This window comes from Bos javanicus, chromosome 13 (assembly GCF_032452875.1).
Source record: "Bos javanicus breed banteng chromosome 13, ARS-OSU_banteng_1.0, whole genome shotgun sequence".
NCBI classification, from domain to species: Eukaryota; Metazoa; Chordata; class Mammalia; order Artiodactyla; family Bovidae; genus Bos; species Bos javanicus.
This window is the reverse complement of record NC_083880.1, coordinates 10,835,133-10,856,751: the sequence shown is the minus strand read 5'-3', so window position 1 is coordinate 10,856,751 and position 21,619 is coordinate 10,835,133. Positions and strand designations below refer to the sequence as shown.

At 38.3% G+C, this 21,619-nt stretch overlaps 1 protein-coding gene across 6 annotated transcripts in view; it reads right to left on the bottom strand.

The window, feature by feature from the left end:
* The window catches only part of LOC133258937 (ankyrin repeat domain-containing protein 26-like), a 74,083-nt gene that overhangs the window by 16,283 nt on the left and 36,181 nt on the right, over positions 1-21,619 (bottom strand). For 4 of the 6 annotated variants that reach the window (XM_061435678.1, XM_061435682.1, XM_061435677.1 and 1 more), the window contains exons 14-22: positions 19,579-19,607; positions 19,412-19,484; positions 15,579-15,827; positions 14,454-14,536; positions 10,908-11,026; positions 9,280-9,450; positions 7,453-7,486; positions 3,202-4,152; positions 1,427-1,579 (exon numbers count right to left, since the gene is read on the bottom strand). In XM_061435678.1, the coding sequence (XP_061291662.1) occupies positions 1,427-1,579; positions 3,202-4,152; positions 7,453-7,486; positions 9,280-9,450; positions 10,908-11,026; positions 14,454-14,536; positions 15,579-15,827; positions 19,412-19,484; positions 19,579-19,607 (1,862 nt within the window). The remainder of the gene's footprint in view (positions 1-1,426; positions 1,580-3,201; positions 4,153-7,452; positions 7,487-9,279; positions 9,451-10,907; positions 11,027-14,453; positions 14,537-15,578; positions 15,828-19,411; positions 19,485-19,578; positions 19,608-21,619) is intronic. The other 2 variants (XM_061435679.1, XM_061435681.1) reach the window with 2 other exon arrangements.

Genomic DNA, 21,619 nt, shown 5'->3' with positions numbered 1-21,619 from the left:
TGCATATCCATAAATACTCCCTGTTAGAACAAGGTATACCTAGATAAGATTCTCCCTCATGAAAAAAATGACAACAATGCAAAATTAAGGGCTAAATTGTTCTTCACAGACTACATAACAGGGCTGAAGAGAAAAGGCTCGATGAGAGCTGGACAGTCAGGAAAGCTCCATGGAGGAGGAGAGACTGGGCGCCAGGTCTGAATAAATGGAAGACTACCCAAGAGAAAACAAACTGTAAAGACAGAAAGGACAGTCTGAGCAAAGGCCAAGAAGAGGTGAAATCAGCCAGTTAACTCAGGATAAAATCCAACCACAGGAAAATAAAAACATGTCCATCCAGAAATGTATAAACCAATGTTCACAGCAGCATTATTAAGAGTTGCCAAGTGGAAACAACCCAAATCTCTATCAACTTATGAATGGATAAATATAGCCACGTACTGTTTATTGTTTGACAGTCAACAGAAATGGAAGGACTGATACGTGCTATACCATGGATGAACCGCAAAAACATGAGGTCAAATGAGAAAAGCTAATCCCAAAGGAGCATACTGCATGATTCCATTTATGTAAAACACCCAGAAGAGGCATGTCTCCAGAGACGGATATTAGACTGGGGGTTGCCTGGGGCTGCGGGAGATGGGGGGGCCTTGGGAGGTAGCTAAGGGATGCAGGGTTTCTTTGGGGGGCTGATGGAAATGCTCTGAAATTGACTGTGGTCAGAGGTGACACCTCTCTAGACTAAGAGATACTGATCTACACACTTGGAATGGGTGAATTATATGATACATGAATTATATCTCAATAGCTTTTTAAAAATCCAAAGGCACTATCTAGATAATGTGCTTAATTCTCTATTTTCAATGTACGTGTTATACTCCATCTGAGTGCCTCCATGCTTTTACAATGTATCTTAAATGAAAAGAAAAGAAGGCAGTGCCTAACTTCAACTGGTTTGTATAATACACTTTCTGCACAAGTTATTCTGAAATGCACAAAATAAATATATACAGAACTCCACAGCCATTCACAAAAGTGAAGATGAGAAATGATAACTTTCTGGAACATTCCATTAAACATTATCCTCTGATTTTATCTGGCTTGCCTCATCATGGTAATACAGGGATCAAGAAATAAAATATTGTTAAATAGAAAAAAAGTCTCTCAACTTGTGTGAAGAATGATGCACAATTCTCCACTTTCCTAAGGGTATATAATATATGAAATATATATATATATATATATATATATAATGCAAATGGCAGAATGAAAATCAGAGTTTAAGAAACAAGTGCACTTAAAGATTAATAAAATTATAGTAAATTACTAGTAATGAAAATAAAAAAGAAACCTGTGCATGAAAATGAGCATCCTAAAACACTTTATCCTATGTATTAACTGTCGACACATTCAATTTCACACATACCTGACTTGTGAGTTGATGTAAGTTGCTCTTTAAATCCTGTGCCTCAACTTCTAACTTGGCACAGTGATATGACATGACGTCCAGGGATTCCGCCAACTCAGACCGCTTTTTGAAGCTCTCAGACAGTTCTTGTTGAAGGTGTCTCACAACTGCCTAATAAGATGCTTTGTTACTGAGTTTATCAAATCACTTTACTATTACGCTATGTTAGTAACAGATGACTCCAACACATGTACTTTGAAAACTATCACCATGGACAGCAACTCACCTTCTTTTCTTCTCCCTGAATGTGGTTACAGACCCAGAAGGGCTCCCCACCGGCCTTCCTGATATTAAGTTCCTCAGACGAAGGGGGCAGCCCCACTGTCCACACCCTGCCCCTCCCGATAAATCTGCAGAGCTTCACCACCTCACGTCGAGAACAAAACAGGTGTGTAGGTGGGACAAGCGGTGGAAAATTCCACACTGTGGAAACATTTTTCCTCTTTCTTTATTAGAGGCTTCGATTAACATCAGAGATCTTCACATATTCAATCCAGTGCTCAGATCTTTCCAATAGATTCCTTCCTCAGAAGGAAAATGAGGCCATTCCCTTGCTGCTTATCTCTTTTATATCTAGTCGTGTGTCTGTGTTAATCCCCAACTCCTAATTTATCCCTCCTCCCCATCTTTACCCTTGGCTAACCATAATATTCTGCAGGCATCTACTTGGGAAAGGATCTGAAAAAAAATGGATATATGTATACCTATACCTGAATCAACTTGCTGTACATCTGAAACTAACGCAAAATTGTAAATCAACTATATTCCAATATAAAAGAATAATGAAATTTTAAAAAATGAGGTTGCTCCCATGCCTTCAAGGAGCCTCAGTGACCTGGCCTCCACCTGCCTCCAGACCGCGGCCCCTACAACCCTCTCCCTGACTCACTCCATTCCTGCTGCTCACGAATCCTGCCACCCTCCATTTTTATTGGGCAAACTGGTATTCAAATGACAGTAATTGATCCTTAAAATGAGAATTAGGAGCAAATTGTTTGTAAAAATGTTCTAAGTAAATAGCATAAATAGCAGTGGGAAGTTTAAATCAAGAAGAGCTTGGTTAAAGCTCACCACTTGAGTCCCAAATTATGATTTAATGACAAGTATATTTAAATGACTTGTCAATGAATTCTCAATTTCATGACAACTCTTTAAAGAGTTGAGAGGCATAAGAATAAATGATTCAAGCCTGAAATGTTTTCCAAGTTAATTCAAATTTACATGAATAAAACTAAAATTACACCAACACGTATGACAAAAAGGTATGACAAGCTACTGAAGCCAAAGTACAATACATAAGTAATAGCATCTGGGAAACCTGGAATTGACTGTCAGGGTAATCCATGTAACTGAAGCTTAATTTCAAAATATTCAGTTTAGGTTTGAGCGTTTCTTTTATCTGCTTCATCATGATACTGACATGTGGTTACATAGAGATTAAAATTACTATCTGAATAATAAATTACTAATACCCATCTATATTAAAAATTCAGAACTTAATCTCTTAGACATTTTATAAGCGACACGATGTCTCTACTCAAAGTGAAGCATCTCTTGGGTCTAATTTTTATTTGCTGGATACAAGGTGTGCTTTTAGTCTGTTTTAGAGACCATAGATTCACAGCCCGTGTATTTTTTATATTCAGCTAGATTCAACATTTAGCCAGAATGAAGAATCACTTTGAATTTTCTTTCAGGAAATCTGAGAATTATTTCTCCTTCTGGATACTTACTTCTCCTTCTGCTTTCTCATTTTCATACTGACGCATTCTCTCTTCTACATGCTTCCATAACATGATTAACTCCGTGTTTCGTTCCTCCAGCATCAGACGTTGTTCCTCATGTTCAGCCTGAAGTTTTCTCAAAGTCTGCAGAAACTGGTCTCGGATGCTAATAACTATCTTCTCTTTACTGTCGGCTCTGTTTTGTGCATCATCCAGTTGCTGTCGGAGCAACATGTTTTCACTCTGGAGTTGAGATAATCTTTCCTCTAAGGATTTCTGCTTTCCAAGGTATTCATTCACTTTGCGTTGTTCATTGAACATGTGTTCAATAACCTGCTTTTGACACTGTGCTTGGCGTAAGTCTCTCTGGACACGTTCTAACATCAAAGTCTTTTCTCTGAGATCATCTGTCGTCTGATGCAGCTTGATTTTTAGCTGATTGAATTTATTTTTCACTTTAGAAAGTTCCTGGGAAAGCATCTCATTGTCACTTTTCAGGTTAGCCATATCGATCTTCATTTGCTCCTGCAAGCGTAACCTCTTATCTTTTGCTTTCTGGGAGGCAAGTTCCAGGTCTCTTTGTGATGTCTGACCTTGATCATGATCGTGTATGGCAGGAGCCAGTCTAGAACGGTGGGATTCCACTTCTGTTTCCAGTCTTTGTTTGCTTCGTTTTGCGTTTTCCAGCTCAGGGTTTAGCATTGTATTTTCAGCTACTGGAATGTTAAGCTGGCCAGTATGCTGGAATATGGCCTTTGTCAACGTTTCCTTGTTCAATTTTATTGCCTCTTGAGGATAATCATTCTCTCCTTCTACAATTTCAATACCCTCAAAACATTTCTTTTCTTTTTCCTGGTTCTGATTGTTCACTGTGTCTATTCCTAGTCTTGCCATGGCAATTTCATCCTGCATGTGGTTTTCACGCAACAGACCTTTTGCTTTTCTCCCACTATCAGAAACCTAAGTGAGACAAAGGAGACTTTTAGTTAGTACTCAATAAAATGACATTTCATCATTTCCTCTGAAATGCAAGACTAACCTGTATGTTTATACAGTGAAAAGACTGTACCAAGTGGATCTCCAAATGGAAAAAATGAGGTTCGATACAAACCTCAGACCTTATACAAGCAGAAATTCCCAAAGGTTCAAAAATTTAATTGAAGACAATGAATCCATGAAAGGTAAAAGAAAGCCCAAGGGACTTTTCAAGAAGCTCAGAACTGGAAAGGCTTTTCTCTGAATTACAACAAACACAGAAAGCTTAAAAGATTTACAGATCTGACTACACTTAAAAATCAGAGAAGGCAACGGCACCCCACTCCAGTACTTTTGCCTAGAAAATCCCATGGACAAGGAGCCTGGTGGGCTGCAGTCCACGGGGTCGCTAGAGTCGGACACGACTGAGCGACTTCACTTTCCCTTTTCACTTTCATGCATTGGAGAAGGAAATGGCAACCCACTCCTGTGTTCTTGCCTGGAGAATCCCAGGGACCGGGAAGCCTGGTGGGCTGCCGTCTATGGGGTCGCACAGAGTCGGACACGACTGAAGTGACTTAGCAGTAGCAGTACACTTAAAAATTGTATCTGATGTGGTATATTTATATAATGGAAAACTACGAAGCCATAAAAAGAATGAAATAATGCTACTTGCAGCAACAAAGATGGACCTAGACATGCCCACACTAAGTGAAGTAAGTCAGACAAAGACAAGTCATGTTGCTTATATGTGGGATCTAAAAGGAACTTATGACATAACAGAAAGAGACCTACAGACATAGGAAACAAATTTACTCACCATACAGGAAAGTGGGTAGGGGAAGGGATAAATTAGGAGGTTGGGTTTAACATATACCATTTTATATATAGACAAGTGTATATAAAATAACCAGTAAGGATCTACTGTACAACATAAGGAACTACATTTAATATTCTACAAGCAGAATCTGAAAAGGAATATGTGTATGTGTGTGTGTGTGTGTGTGTGTTAGTCCGTCATGTCCAACTCTTTGCGACCCCATGGACTGTAGCCCACCAGGCTCCTCTGTCCATGGGATTCTCCTGGCAAGAATACTGGAGTGGGTTGCCATTTCCTCCTCCGGGGGATCTTCCTGACCCAAGGATCAAACCCAGGTCTCTTGCATTGCACGTGGATTCTTTACTGTCTGAGACAGCAGGGAAGCCCCATTTATATAATATACACACACATATACATATATGTCTGAATTACTGTGCTGTATACCTGAAACTAACACAATATTGTAAATCAATTATAATTCCATAACAACACCACTCGCTACCTTTAAAAACACTGCATCTGATACCTCCTATACAGCTACTTCAAGTAAGAGCCTTAGCTCTGTATATATTTAAATAGATGAAATTTCATACAAAAATTATTTTCTTAAGAACATGCTACCTTTCTAACATTTTAATAGGCAATTGTAAGGCTTATACCTATTGACAACTATACTAAGCACTTCTACAAACATCAATTAACTCATTAGCTATAATGATTCTGGAAAGGAAGACGTTAAAACTATATAAGTAAGCTGCAGGCTTTTCATCAGGTCTTCTGACTCTGTTAGTCCTCTTACATCAAACCACAGTTACTTCTCTAGTACAAACATATCAGTACAAAATAATCCTCCTATTTCATTCATGGTATATACACTAATGGTAAATAAGGTAAAATTTAGAGAGCTCTTCTTAGAGAATCATGAGATTCTTTGCAATAACTTTCATTCTCTCTTCATACTGTTTAAAATAGTAAGATGGGGGAAATACAATGATAAACAATGATCACTAAATGTACACTATGGCACATATATCACTGTTTTCAGAAGTTCCTTGCACTGACACAGGACACTACACAGAGCACAGGGTCATTTTCTCTCAAGTACAAGAATGACTTCCAAAGTATGGTCTCTGAACTGCCTGTAGTTTCCTCCTTACCTTTAGTGGAAGTGATAAACTAACCTAAATCATCTATCAAGGAAGGGAAATCACTACCAAATGCCAGAACAGCTACTGTTAGTAGCAAGAGGTTTTTTTACTTTTTTTCCTTGGTGGGAGGGGGACTTTTATAAGTTTATTCTAAAGAAACAACTTTTTAAAGTGTAGAAAAGTATTTTTACAACTGATGTCACAGTTTTTATTAATTGAAAAACTGTAAATGATATGAAAAGGCCGTTGATAGGGTACTGGTTAAAAAAATGACAGTGGAGCCAAGAACAGACTCTGATTTAGACACTGAAGGTGATGACGTGCATGGAGTGACCAACACGCTCACTCCAGAGCACAGGGACTTTTGGTCGGGTAATGCAGTCGTCGGTGGAGCACACACGGTCCCGGCTCTGCGAGACAGTCGCAAAAATTTTGAGATCAATTCCTATGGAAAATATTAAAGGCCTCTCCTTGGATGAGGCCATGGTGTGTCCCTACCTGACTGCTGTAGACAAATGGATTTGAATTACAAATACTACTTTCCCAAGCTCTTCCTGAGAGCTTTTCGTTGTGGGAGATCTGCAGCTAGGACCTCGGGGATGGGACCCCCCGGTCCGTGTTTGAGAGGGACATTGGGTGGGGGAGTGAATTCCTCTGCTTTGAGATGCCACTTGGGAGCTCTGCAGAATGAAGGACAATCAACTTCAAGAGTGTTTGGTTTCTACCAACTGCTGGAAAAAATCCACAGGGGCATTCCTGCACCTCTTGAGGATACCAGTTAAACACACCTTCCTTGAGGACTCTACTGTGAGGGAGAACCCAGCTGGGAAAGTGGAGCCACCTCTGAGCTGTTCATGGGGCAGGTGGCCTGGAGGGCTGACGGGCACAGAGGGAGGGGGTCCATGACCCTCATCCACCTGCCAGATGGCAACAGGGAATTTTTAGAGTAAAGCATGTCGCCATCCTCAGAAGCAGTTTCAGATGATTGAGTTAGGTTATCAAGGTCATTCACATAATTAATTTGTTCTTTGACCTACACATAAATAATACTGGTTCACAAAGTCCTCAAAATATGTATAAAATATACCAAGTGTACAAAGGTGATAAATATCTTCATCAAAGCAAAAGCAGAGCCTTCTTAAAAGAACAGGTTTTTATCAACAGGATAACTTTATCAACAGAGTTTCTAAATTATGTTTTCAAAGTAAATGTCTCTTCAGCAAAGGAAGATTTTCTATTTTGCCACTATTCCTTTTACAAAGTATTTTTTAGAGGATAATATATTTTAAAGTTAATATTTTTTTTTTTTTACTATACCTTCTTCTTTTCATATGCTGTTTTCCTTGCAGGCCTAAAAAAAAAAAATGATTCTTTTCAGGCTAAAATTTAATATCTCGAAAATATAAACAATACCTAAATGTTTGTTTTTTATATAACATCTTTGCATTCATAAGTAATTTCTATAAAAGGATGAAACAACAAAAAAGAGTAGCATTAAAGGACAAAGAAAATACATCTGTAATATTAATAAAACATTAAATTTAGATCAAAGGAAAAGGAAAAACCTAACACTACTTGCATTATGTGATAGAAGCAGTATACCAGGGTTTTTTGCAGTTGTCATTTTTTAATAAGAACTAACTTTTATGGCAATAAAACCTATTTCGGAAGTATTCTCTAAGTCCTTATAAGAAAGAAACCCATTTTTTATCACCATGATATTAGCTTTTTGAGGGCTTATTATACAATGGCTATGCATTATTACAAGCATTTGACATGTCTTAAAGGCATTTTAATCCTTGCGATCATTCTGGGAGATAGGTAATATATTAGATCCTTTAGTTAGGAAGAAATGGAGCAAAGAAAGGCTGAGGAACTTGCCCAAGACCACACAGCAGTTCACCAACAGCCCAGGAAATCTGGCCTGAACACTGCTGTTCCAAAATATGCTGAGAAAGTGATATTGAAAAGTCTTTTTAAGTAATATGATACCAAATGAATCTATATTATTATTTCATGTCTAGCTATAACTACAAATGATAATTCTGAATCTTAAAACATATTTCTAACAAAACAAAAAGACTTTAGATGTAGGCAATATTGGAAATCTACTTTCAATAAAGATTTGTTTTTTGTAAAGAAATTCATCAATACACATTCATTCAACCATTCTGCTGTTTCTTTATGCATCTGACATACACTATTGAGCACATAATATGTGTTAATGAAACTTTCAGTACAGGAAGCATGGTTTTGTCATTTAGATCTTTATCATCCAAAGTAATAAACTGTAAAAGATTGTTAATTGTTTCTATTGAAAATAAACAAAATCCTCCCCTTTTCCCTGGAAGCTATAAACAACTATGAAGTTAATATGATGTGATGTTTCAGAGCACCTTACAAAATCATAGCTACCCACGATGATACAATCAACTAACTATCAACTAGAATCATCAAGGAATGATTAAATCCTATTCAGTATAACCTAAGTATTTGTAAATCATGATTATATAATTTTTAAAAATCTATGTATGATAGAATTAACTTAAGTAATCATCTACATATTCATTTACATAAGAATATTATGCTTCAGAGCCAATGAACAAGGCCTTACCAAAATCTACATATGAACAGAAGTACATATGTACATAATAATCATGTATAATAATAATAATGTACAATTAATTTATTGTAATAGTTTAAAGATAATGTCATATAATCAATAAGCTTTTTAATTTGGAAATGCAAATAAGATTAAACTCAGTAAACACTTCCTCCTCTGGCTCATTTCCAAGAGCATACACACTCTACAAGCTCCCCTCTTAACATAAAACAAGAAACTCTTTTGAACTCCACATTCCTCTTCAGTCACCATCCAGGTCTCCATTGCCTGTCCCAGTAAGTATTCCCGACAGAGCTGTTTAGGTGTATTCACTACAGTCCAGCTTCCAAGTGGACTATTTACTGAAATGACTTCTGGCCAAAGCCACGAATCCTCTCCTTAACCTTTCGGCAGTGTTCATCCAGTAGAGTTGAGGATTCTCTTCTCTTGGCCTGTATACTATATTATGCTGCTCTATTTCCAGAAGAAGTATTCAGTGCTAATATTTCTTCCCCTAGAAATAAAGAATTTGTCCATGTTACCTGCCATCATCTTGATCCACTTTCCTTAAAATGCTGTCATCATTCACGTCCAGCAGGCCACCAGTCAGTGAATCTGTCTTTTCAAATATTGGTGCAATCACACGTTCTTCCAGTGTCCATTTGTTATCGTTCTTTTTCTTTACTTCCTTCCTGTGCACACCAGGATTGCTACTTTAAAAAGTCCAAAAAAAGCCAATGTTTTCAAATAATTCGACTAATAAAGAATAAAAAACCAATTCTTGTAAAATTTCAACTCTTACCCATATTAAGTCATTGATTAATTCATAAAACAGTTATGAAGTACCAACCATATGCAAGAAAACAAATTCTTCCTTCAAACAGAGATATATAATTATGATACAATATGATATGTAAGAGTTGACATATGAAAGTGATAAGTGAAATAAGGAAGGATTTGCAGAAGAAGTGAAGAGAGGAGGTCAGAAGGAAGAGAAAAGCGAGAAATCTTTCTACTGGGAGATTAGAATGTGAGTACACAGATCAGGCACACGGCATCTAGGTTGTTTCCTAGGAACCTGGAAGGAAAAGTACAAAATACATGGAAGAAAGTAGAGAGATGCTCTGGAAAGACATTGGGAAGAACCTCAAGGGCTACACTGAAAACCTGGAGTCCACTGCCTAAACACCATGACTCTTAGACATGGGAGTCATAATTAGATTTACTCTGTATTTTTTTGTTTTGCTTTTAAATACAGTAATGTTTATTTTAGGAATTTCCCTGGTACTCCGGTGCTTAGGAATCTGCCTGCTGATGCAGGGGGCACAGGTTCGATCCCTGGTCAGGGAAGATAGCACATGCTGCAGAGCAATGAATCCTGTGCTCCACAACCCCTGAAGCCAGCACCCTGGAGCCCATGCTCAGCATCAAGAGAAGCCACCACAATGAGAAGCCCAAGCACTGCAGATGCAAAGAACCAGCGCAGCCAAATAAATTTAAAAAAACAAACAAACAAAAAAACCCTCAAAGAAAAAGGTAACACATAATTTAGATGATTTTTAAAATGACATGTGGCACATCCACCATGAAAGAAGAAATCAAATTTAGGTGGGGTGGGGGGCAGTTTACTTGTAAACCACCCACATGGGTGACATCAGCATCATGGATGAAAGGCAGGTGCCTCATCGGCTCTCCCGCCACCAACAGCAATCTGGCTCCATCCATGGACATACTCAAAGTGCTAGGAGAAAACTGCCGACCAAGAGTACTCTATCCAGAAAAGGTGTCTTTCAGAAATGAAGGAGAAATAAAAACTGTCCCAGACAAAGCAAACCTGAGGGAGTTCATCACCACTAGTCCCGCCTCATGAGAAACGCTGAGAGAAGCCCTCAGACTGAAATGAAAGGATGCTCATTAGTGACATAAATTTAACTTTACAACACACTGGTTAAAGCAAGTATGCAGTCAACTCCAGAATACTCTAATACTGTAACACGGTGGTATGTTAACAAAGGAACTCTAGTATTGAGGCTAAAGGACAAGAGTATTCAAAATAACTATATCCCTAGTGAAATATAAAATTCATAAACCACAAACATTAGCTCAAGTCAGAAATGATTTTACAGGAAAATAACAAATGACCTACTGTTAAATTTTGATATAGGCTTACCTATGAGAACCTTTATTCTCCATAGCAGGAAACGCCTGCTTGTTATTTCCTCCACTCTTTCTCTGCTGAATCAGTCGACTCTCATCAGCAGCATCTTTGTGCTTCTTTTCTTCTTCAACCTTTAATGAAAGTTTGACACTAAGAATAATTGCTATTACCTAATTCTAGAGACTCTGTTTTCAATTTATTATTTGACTCAGTATTGGCCCTGATTTTAAGTGATAAAAATATATTTGTGCTTACATAAATTTTATCACTTACAAGTCACTGAAATTTTTGTAAAATGTGCTTTTTTCTGAGGGAAAGAAACAAAATTCCCAAAATTTCAAGAAAGGCTTTTTTAATAAGATACAATTATTCACATCCAGTCTTCCCCATCTGACTGGCAGAGATAGAGAAATAAAAACACACAACATCTGTCCTCTTTGGTCTTTACCACCTGGATTTTCCATTAAACAGTCAGATGTAGAGGATGTGACACCTTAGTGCCTCAGAGACAGAAAGGAAACTTTCTTCTTTCTGCACTAAAGCTATTCTTTCCCCACTGCCTTTTCTAATTCTTTTTTCATTTGGATCCAGGAGATAGCAAAAACCTGATGGTGTTCACTGAAATATATGAACCAAAGTTTACCAAAACACAAGGAACAGAATGAAACTGAGGAGGTGTTCGTGTGGAATTCTGGAATATAAGTAATGCTTCCCAATTCCACATTCAGTAACCATCAAATTTTATAGCTAGAGGGTATAGAAATAACTATCTACCTTTGCCCCACTGTTTACCAATAACAGCTTTAAAATAAAAAAAAGGTTAAATGATTTGTTCAAAGCGCCTAAAGTGGCATTCCCTAACATTTTATGGCACCAAAAGAGATGACACAATTCTATAATCTTGAATCTGATAAAATTACCAAATGAATTCCTCAAATGAATCAGGTAAGTTAAAAGCGTGACTTTGGCAAAGTAATTTAATTCATTAATTGGAGTAGGGTTCATTCTCCTTTTTCTTTAAAGGAGAATAGCTACATTTTTTTTCTTTTTTTGTCTTACACAAAAGACCAAGCAAGTTAAAAAACCTACTACTGAAGAAAGAAAAATCTCACAGCATCTCAAACCTCTGTTCTTTCCTTTGGAGATAAACACTTGATTTTTTCCCCCTTTTTTTGCTGAGGGTTTATACTACCTATGGGCTTCCCTGGTGGCTCAGATTTTAAAGAATCTGCTTTTAATGCAGGAGACCTGGCTTCGATCCCTGGGTTGGGAAGATCCCGTGGAGAAGGGAACAGCTATCCACTCCAATGATATTCTGGCCTGAAGAAATCCGTGGACAGGGGAGCCTGGCCAGCTATAGTCCATGGGGTCGCAAAGAGTCAGACATGACTGACCAACTCTCACACACACATATACTACCTATGTGATAAAATCACACATATCAAAACTTACTACATTTTAGTAAACAACATCGTGAAGAGGTCTCTCTCAAAAGAGACATCTGAAAGTGGTGATTAAGGCATATGTGGGAGCACATGTATTTGTTATTAAAAACATCCTGGCCATGTTGGATATCTAAGTGCCAGGGACTGAGGAAAGCAGAAAACATCACACATATTCAATCACAATGAAGAGATTAGAGGGAATATGTGTTTATGTCCCTTCTCTCAGTTTCTGCTTTCTTCCCATTCTGTGGAAATGCAACTTATATTTAATCCAACAAAGTTAAAAAAAAACACTGCAAAATCCTAGTTGATCATACTCCTTAAACACTTTCCTTGGTGCTTATTCTGGCTCCGAAGGTTACATGGTATACAGCTCAATGAGTTTCCCAGTCCATATGAAAGACTGACAGAGACAGAATTTGATTGACTGAAGGACAAAAGCCATGAAAACAGTTTCCTGAATTCCTATTATTTGGATGGCAGAAATAATCTATTTCTACACAATTACCTATTTAGATGACCCCACTTTATCCATAAGTAGAAAATCAAAATCGACCAGATCATCCAGAAAGGGAAAAACCAAGCAAGAGCAAACGAACCTCTACCTCTTTTGGAAGCTGAATGTTCTCTTTTTCCAAAGCTAACAACACTACTTGTAACATGTCTATTGCATTCTTAAACCTCTGCATATCCTTCTGTAATTCTTCATTCAGATACACTTTGGATTCTCTGTGACTATTTGGTGGAGAAGAATTCCCGTTTTCTAAATCGGGCTCCATGCTTTCATCCTCACTAGCACTGCAATTATCCGCATGCAGCAGCTTCTGGAACCAGTCCTGTATTGGTTTGCTTTTCTTATCAGTATTTTTAACGACAGCAGGAGTACCGTGACTTTTTATTTGAATTACGTGTTTCCTCTTACCGGAGCAGACAAGCCACAGACTAGACTGACGTGTCTGTCCGATGTCTATTTTCCAACTGGTGGGATTTTGCCTCATATTGTCTGACATTTACATATCAAACTCTTGGTCTTCTTTCACTTCAAATGTAACTACCTGGTCCCCTACTTTTTTATTTTCTGCATCATTATACAAACTCTCCTCATTTTTGGTAAACACACGTTCAATATCTAGTTTATCACTTTCAAAGTCTATTTTATTTTCACTGAAACACAGCTTTGAAGATGACTGACAAGCGTATCCCGGGGACCCATAGTTTATTCAAGGAAAAAACATTTTCAAGACTGGGTTCTTTTTGTACAGGACATACTTGGAATACTAGATTCTTTACTGTCTGAGCCACCAGGGAAGCCCAACAATACTGGAGTGGGTACCCTATCCCTTCTCCAGGGAAATTTCCCGACCCAGGAATTGAACCAAGGTCTTCTGCATTGCAGGCAGATTCTTTACCAGCTGAGCTACCCAGGAAGCCCCTACATTCAGTTATATTATGTTCTAATATCCACCAAACAAAGTGGATAAAGCAATTTTAGTAATATCTACTGATTTCCCACCCTGAAATGAAATAAATTAGAACGTTATTATTTGTACCCTAAAAACAAAGGTCCAATCTAGAAGGTTTGATTCTCTTAATAGGCAACTGGGTTGATTCTATGACCCCACTCTCTCCCTGAATGTTCATCCCAAGTCAGTTATGCCGAGATCACAGGCAGAATGAATCTTTCATTTTGGCATCAGTGGCTGGCGATTTCAACGGAAAACCTTGAGCCACTGGGAATGATTTCTCTTTACATGTATCTAGGTCAGGGGCCGTCATATTGTTCATAATTTCAACTGCTTAATCTTATGATTCAGTATTTGATATCACCTTCTTAATCATGTAATGAAGTTATAAAAATGGAAGAAATAAACAATCAGGAAATTTTTTCCCCTCAATTCCAAAGACGAACTATAAATTACAATAGATTCTAACAGTATTTTAAGTTGTATAATTAAAGTGCTTTAAAAACTATTAAATTATTATCTATCAATTCTAAAAAGGTAATTTTGAAAGGCAATTTTATTTGTTATGGACTCTGTTACACACTGTATTGTGTTGCTAAAGCATAGAAAATGGTATTAAACCAGAAATTTAAATTTATAGTTTTACTTACCTGTGTATGGTTATTTTCATCTCCATCAGGTTTTTCTTGTTCTCCCTCCAATATCACTTCCAAGTCTAGTTCTCCTGACAAATCTGCATGTTTAGTTAAAATTACTTAGAATATTTAGATAAAAGACATAATCTTTATTTAAAACACAGATTTAAAACATTGTATCAAATGACAGCTTAAGTCGATATTTGTCTTCAGATGAATATTTACTTCTTTAAGAAATACTTCCAATGATCAAAAACTTCAACAAACCATTTGGGAAACACCAGATGTCACCAGGATACAGGCACACAAACACCTCAAAGGTTCATTCATGAATTCATCCAAGCATCAGTGAAAAAAACAATCAGAAACTAAACACAATTTCAAAATACAGGACAGACATATAAAGTCACAGTATATTCTCTTCTCTACTTCATCACAGTACCTTTTGAACAACACGCCAAGCTTCAACTGCATTATTCTTCTTAGTTTACAAAATTCCTCTTACTTTTTATGCTTTTATCAATTCCTTCATCTGAAATGCTTCCCTGTACTCTTCTGACAAATTACTTTTCATCTCTTAAGACTCAACCTGCTGTGTGAAGTTGCCCTTGATTACAGCTATCTTTCCCCTGATAAAGAGGTATCCCTTTCCTTGTAGCTACCTTAGTACTTTGTAGATTTTTCTAGGGTACCTTTCTAGACTTCTCTAGTGGTAGATATAGGTCTGAACTATAAATTATTTCTTCACATGTCTATCCTCTTGGCTTCTAGACTGCAGAGGACAAGCTGTAAAAAATCACCTTAGTATAAATATTCTTTATTTTTTTCAATAATTACTTGTCTACCTAGGTCTCACAAAGAGTCCCAGAGTTCTAAATATAATCCTGCTACCCATCCTCAGATGTATGCTAAATACTAGCCTAAACGAACTTGCTTCCTCCAAACTCTGTTATTTATTATATTACTATGGTCAGAGGAAGAATGTAAGCTCCTTGCTAAGAGATATTGTTTGGCTGCAGGTTGCATAAAAGGAGTCAGCACAAGGTAGATTTTGCCACAAAATCTAATCCGAACCATCAGAAGGACGGTAAGGCTGTGCCCAGGTGGTGCATGGCTGAGTGCCCTGGGCTTCTGCATTACCTTCTTTGCTTCCTCTGTTTCCTGGCAGCGGGGACTGGCACGGGTTAAGGGGCATGGAATTCCCTACCAGAAACACCACTGCACTTTTCATCTTTTCTTTATCTGCTATGGTCTTCTGTCTGAGTTCTGTGGGTGCCGATTGGTTTTTGGTCACTGATTGGGACGCCAACGGACGCTGATCATCAACTTTCAAATGCCTGGCTCTTTGACAAATCTCACTATTGAAGCTCAAACTAGTCGAATCCCAATCTGAAAAATCGGAAAACAAAGTTTCCATTTATCAGGATCTGAGTACGAATACAACTCTGTCTACCTGTATTTCATAAGAACTTTATTATTATTTTCCTTCAATATACAAATATTTTATTAACAAAATTCATCTCTATTTTACATTTAATTTTGCACGATAATATTGTGTGTTCTAGAGACCATGGTTTTAAAAACACTTTTAATGAGTGGTACTACTTTCATTAATGGTAGAAACCTAGACAACATATTAAAAAGCAAAGACATCACTTTGCTGACAAAGGTCCGTACAGGCAAAGCTCTGGTTTTTTCAGTAGACACATGTGACACTGGACCACAAAGAAGACTGAGCACCAAAGAACTGATGCTTTCAAATTGTGGTGCTGGAGAGACTCTTGAGAGTCCCCTGGACAGCAAAGAGATCAAACCAGTCAATCCTAAGGGAGATCAACCCTGAATATTCATTGGAAGGACTGATGCTGAAGCTGAAGCTTCAATACTTGGCACACCTGATGCGAACAGCTGGCTCACTGGAAAAGCACCTGATGCCGGGAAAGACTGAGGGCAGGATGAGAAGGGGAGGGCAAGAAGAGAAGGGGGCGGCAGAGGATGAGATGGTTGGACAGCATCGCTGATTCAATGGACATGAACTTGGGTGAACTCCGGGAGATGGTGAGGAACAGAGAGGCCTGGCTGCAGTCCATGGGGTCACAAAGAGTCGGGCACGACTTAGCAACTGAATACCACCACCATCAACAACTACTTTAATTTCAATGAGACAGTCTTTCCTCAATGTAGAAATATCTTCAGAACTCATTTTTAAAGCCTTGGATAAACATCATAACCTGGAGAAGGAAATGGCAACCCACTCCAGTATTCTTGCCTCTTGCCTGGAAAATCTCTTGGACAGAGGATCCTGGCGGGCTATAGTCCATGAGGTCGCAGTGGTTGAACACAACTTAGCGACTAAACGAAAATATCATAAACTTATATAAGAAATGATGGCCTGGTGTGTGACTAATTGTTTCCATGTGAAAACAGGTAAGTCTAGGGCCACACTGGATCCAAAGAGCACAGAGGGGAGACAGGAATGAATACACCACAAAAAACTAAAACAGTCAGATCTGAATTTCTTAAGAAAAGTCAAAGAAACAAGCAAGAAATGTAAAAGTGAAGCTTAAAACCCTGGGTCAACACAAGGGCCCCTTTATCGTTTTACATCCAACCACTTCAATATTTTAAAACAGTGGTTCTCAAGTGTCCCCTCAGAATCGCTGAAGTCCAGAGACCCATCGAGTCAGGGGGTCCAAGAGGTCAGAACTATTTTCACAACAACACTAAACATTACTTCCATTCTCATTCTATTCTGAGGGCACAGTGGAGTTCTTCAGAGACACAATATGTGATATCATAACACTAAGGACTAATGGAATTAGCAACTATGATGGTGTGTGCTTGTATTTTAAGTTTTTCAGTTTTATTTTCCAATATAGTGAACAACAATAGACTTAAACAAAGTTCCTTGGAATTTTCAATAATTTTTAGAAGTATAAAAGGATCCTAAAGCCAAAAACTTTTAGAATCACTGTTTTAAAAGATTATGTCTATCGAATCTAAGGTTTGATTACTTCCCCTACTTCTAATAATCAAAGATACCACACACACACACACACACACACAGTCTGCTAATCAAAACATCTGATCGGCCTACATTCACCTGTGTAACAACACTAAAATGAAATAATTATAAGCAGAAATACAACTGATATTAGCAAGTGAAGCTTTACTCTAGGTAAAGGTCAGAGATCAATTAAGCATTTTTGGACACTGGAAAAATCTTCAGTTCAGTTTAGTGGCTCAGTCCTGTCCAACTCTTTGTGACCCCATGAATCGCAGCACGCCAGGCCTCCCTGTCCATCACCAACTCCCGGAGTTCACTCAGACTCATGTCCATCGAGTCAGTGATGCCATCCAGCCATTTCATCCTCTGTCATGCCCTTCTCCTCCTGCCCCCAATCCCTCCCAGCATCCGAGTCTTTTCCAATGAGTCAACTCTTCACATGAGGTGGCCAAAGTACTGGAGTTTCAGCTTTAGCATCATTCCTTCCAAAGAAATCCCAGGGCTGATCTCCTTCAGAATGGACTGGTTGGATCTCCTTGCAGTCCAAGGGACTCTCAAGAGTCTTCTCCAACACCACCGTTCAAAAGCATCAATTCTTCAGAGCTCAGCTTTCTTCACAGTCCAACTCTCACATCCATACATGACCACTGGAAAAACCCTAGCCTTGACTAGACAGACCTTTGTTGGCAAAGTAATCTCTGCTTTTCAATACACTATCTAGGTTGGTCATAACTTTCCTTCCAAGGATTAAGTGTCTTTTAATTTCATGGCTGCAGTCACCATCTGCAGTGATTTTGGAGCCCAGAAAAATAAAGTCTGACAATGTTTCTACTGTTTCCCCATCTATTTGCCATGAAGTGATGGGACCAGATGCCATGATCTTAGTTTGCTGAATGTTGAGCTTTAAGCCAACTTTTTCACTCTCCTCTTTCACTTTCATCAAGAGGCTTTTTAGTTCCTCTTCACTTTCTGCCATAAGGGTGGTGTCATCTGCATATCTGAGGTTATTGATATTTCTCCCAGCAATCTTGATTCCAGCTTGTGCTTCTTCCAGCCCAGCGTTTCTCATGATGTACTCTGCCTATAAGTTAAATAAGCAGGGTGACAATATACAGCCTTGGCGTACTCCTTTTCCTATTAGGAACAAGTCTGTTGTTCCATGTCCAGTTCTAACTGTTGCTTCCTGACCTGCATACAGGTTTTTCAAGAGGCAGGTCAGGTGGTCTGGTATTCCCATCTCTTTCAGGATTTTCCACAGTTTATTGTGATCCACATAGTCAAAGGCTTTGGCATAGTCAATAAAGCAGAAATAGATGTTTTTCTGGAACTCTCTTGCTTTTTCGATGATCCAGCAGATGTTGGCAATTTGATCTCTGGTTCCTCTGCCTTTTCTAAAACCAGCTTGAACATCTGGAAGTTCACGGTTCACATACTGCTGAAGCCTGGCTTGGAGAATTTTGAGCATTACTTTACTAGCGTATGAGATGAGTGCAATTGTGCGGTAGTTTGAACATTCTTTGGCATTGCCTTTCTTTGGAATTGGAATGAAAACTGATTTTTTCCAGTCCTATGGCCACTGCCAAGTTTTCCAAATCTGCTGAAAAATCTTAGCGTCTAATAATTAATCTCTGAGAATTCCTGAGAATACAGAGAGTCCAAACTGAGAACTTAAGGGTATTGAAACATATACAGAAACATCTTGAGTTCAAGCTTACATTTTAAACATTTCTTGTTCATATGCTTGTAAATATCTTTTTTTTCAAAACATGGATACCAACAATAACATTTGCCTTATGTATGTCCAATTCTTCAATTAAATTTGCAAAAAGAAGTTAGGAGTACAAAGAGCTAGCATTTCAAATATTTCAGTGTCCCTCCTTCCAGAAGGGACTTCCCTGATGGTTCGATGGTAAAGTATCTGCTAGCAATGCAGCAGCCAGAGTTAAGTGTGTATTGCAAAATTTACCTGAATTAGATGTTTCTGGTTTCTTCATTCCGACTGTTTTATTAGGAACGGAATCTTTCACTCCGACTGCAGGCTGAATTGGTTTGGAAACAAGTTGATTAATAAATAATGTACATATGATATAATCCACAGTTCATAATTCAAGATAAAAGCATAAGTGTTTTTACCTTCACATTAGGACATTTCTCAGGAGAAGCTAAAAGGCAAAAGGGACACAGAGTTAATTACATGTAAACATGAAAGCCAGCTGTACATCCAGGCAGAGTTAGTACCGAGCAGAATCCTCGTGCTCAGCCTTGACATTGAATACATTCTGTTTCAGTGTCTTGTTTTTAGGGGGATGTTAGGACACAGGCAAGACAGACATAGGAATCCATTATAGATAGTGAAGAAAAAACAGGAATACAGGTTTACCAAAACATGCAGTAAGATTTCAAAAGTAACATCATGTTTTCAAAGACTTCAGAAAATATTAAAGAGTACATAGACCAATGTGAATGTGCTGACTGATGAGGAGAAAATTAACCTTAATCAGAGGAGTAAATCATGACCCCAAGAAGATAAACGTGAAAGCTGATGGTAAAATGCACCAGTATATCTTGAATGCACTATAGCAGTAACATTTCCACCATTATACTGCAAGTATTTAACATGTTCTTCAATCTGTCCAGTCATTTAAGAAGTGCACAGTTGGGATGACAGTTCAGCTGAATGTATAATTCATTTCTCATCAGAGAAAGAGTAATGAACTGATTGGCTCGAATATACACTTGTAGAAAAACGGTTCATAAAAATACTCATTTTTTTCCCATACCCATGTGGGCTACTGGTATGCCTGCACATCTTGGCTCCTCTAGTTTAGTCATCTTAAAATTTCTCGATCCATTCACGCAAGAAGGCATGTAAGACACACTTACAAAATAATGTACAATAAATTCTCAACATTGAAATACAATGATCAAAAAGGAAATAATAAATTTAATTGCCACAGAATTATTAGATGTTAAAAATCTTGCATGTTTTAAAATCGGTGTAGTATTTATTGAAAATAACAATTCTAGCATTTAGGGAATGAAGCCTATCGATCTGTTTTGTTTCAAAACTTAGTTTGGTTGGGTACATCAGGCTAATGCTTCAAAGGATTTCTGTGAAACAACTGTCAAAAAATCAGTTATCTTAAAAATAAAAAGTCAATCCCTCCATATTCAAATCAATCTAATTTGAATAACAAATACCAGTACCACATATATCTTTGATGTCTATAGTTACTCGGAGTAGCTGGGGTTGTCCCTACTTCTAGCACCCCCTCCTGCCTCCCGTATTATCGGGAACAACAATGATCTTATCTCTTTTCAGTGTAAATACACTGAAGCCGTCTAGATGGAGTTCTCTCAAGTGTCCTCATCGACTCCAAACTCACCTCCCTAAAGCCTTACTTTCCTCCCTTTGTCCTTTCACTAGAGTCTTCCCTCTATAAGGGGTAATCTCTGGATCCGTGGCCTGAATTCTTCCCCCTTTACGTTCTTTCTATGGATCATCCCCACCATTTCTTTTCCTTCTTTGCTCAGCAATGGTATCTTACACCTATAATTGCTACTTCGACTCTTTGCTTCCCTCTGGCTATAAACACGCTCAGAAAGAAAAACAAACTAATGCTTTCCCTTGATCCTGTTATGTCCTGCACTAGCCAATGCTCTTCTTCCAGATTTCTCTAAACGCAAGGCTACACCCTTGCTACTCGGAGAGCTTGTTAGAAACGCAGAATCTCAGACCTCGTGCTCAGCATGTGCACTTCCCACAAGGTCCCCAGGCGACTAATTAAAATTTGAGAAACTATTTGGTCTATACGGAGTCTGCTTCTACATTACTTCAACTTAATTTATTCTCCTGAAATCTTAGCCTCAACTTCCTCACTCTAACACTTCCCCCCCACCCCCAAACTGAAACTGCATTGCAAGTTGGAAACTTTCCAGTGGCCTCTCTGTCAGGCTGTAGGTCCCTTGAGCGCCCTGTTGTGCCCCCACTCTCTCCTTCTTTCCAGCTCTCTTGTTTTGTCCTGTGTGACACCATGCTGGAAAGCAGCAACACTTCATATGACACCAATTTGCACACATTTACAGCTGAGCACCTGTGCCCACGCTGCCCCAGAGGATGACAGACCGCTCTGCACACCCAGGCACTGCAGTTCTGAACGTCTTCCTAACAACG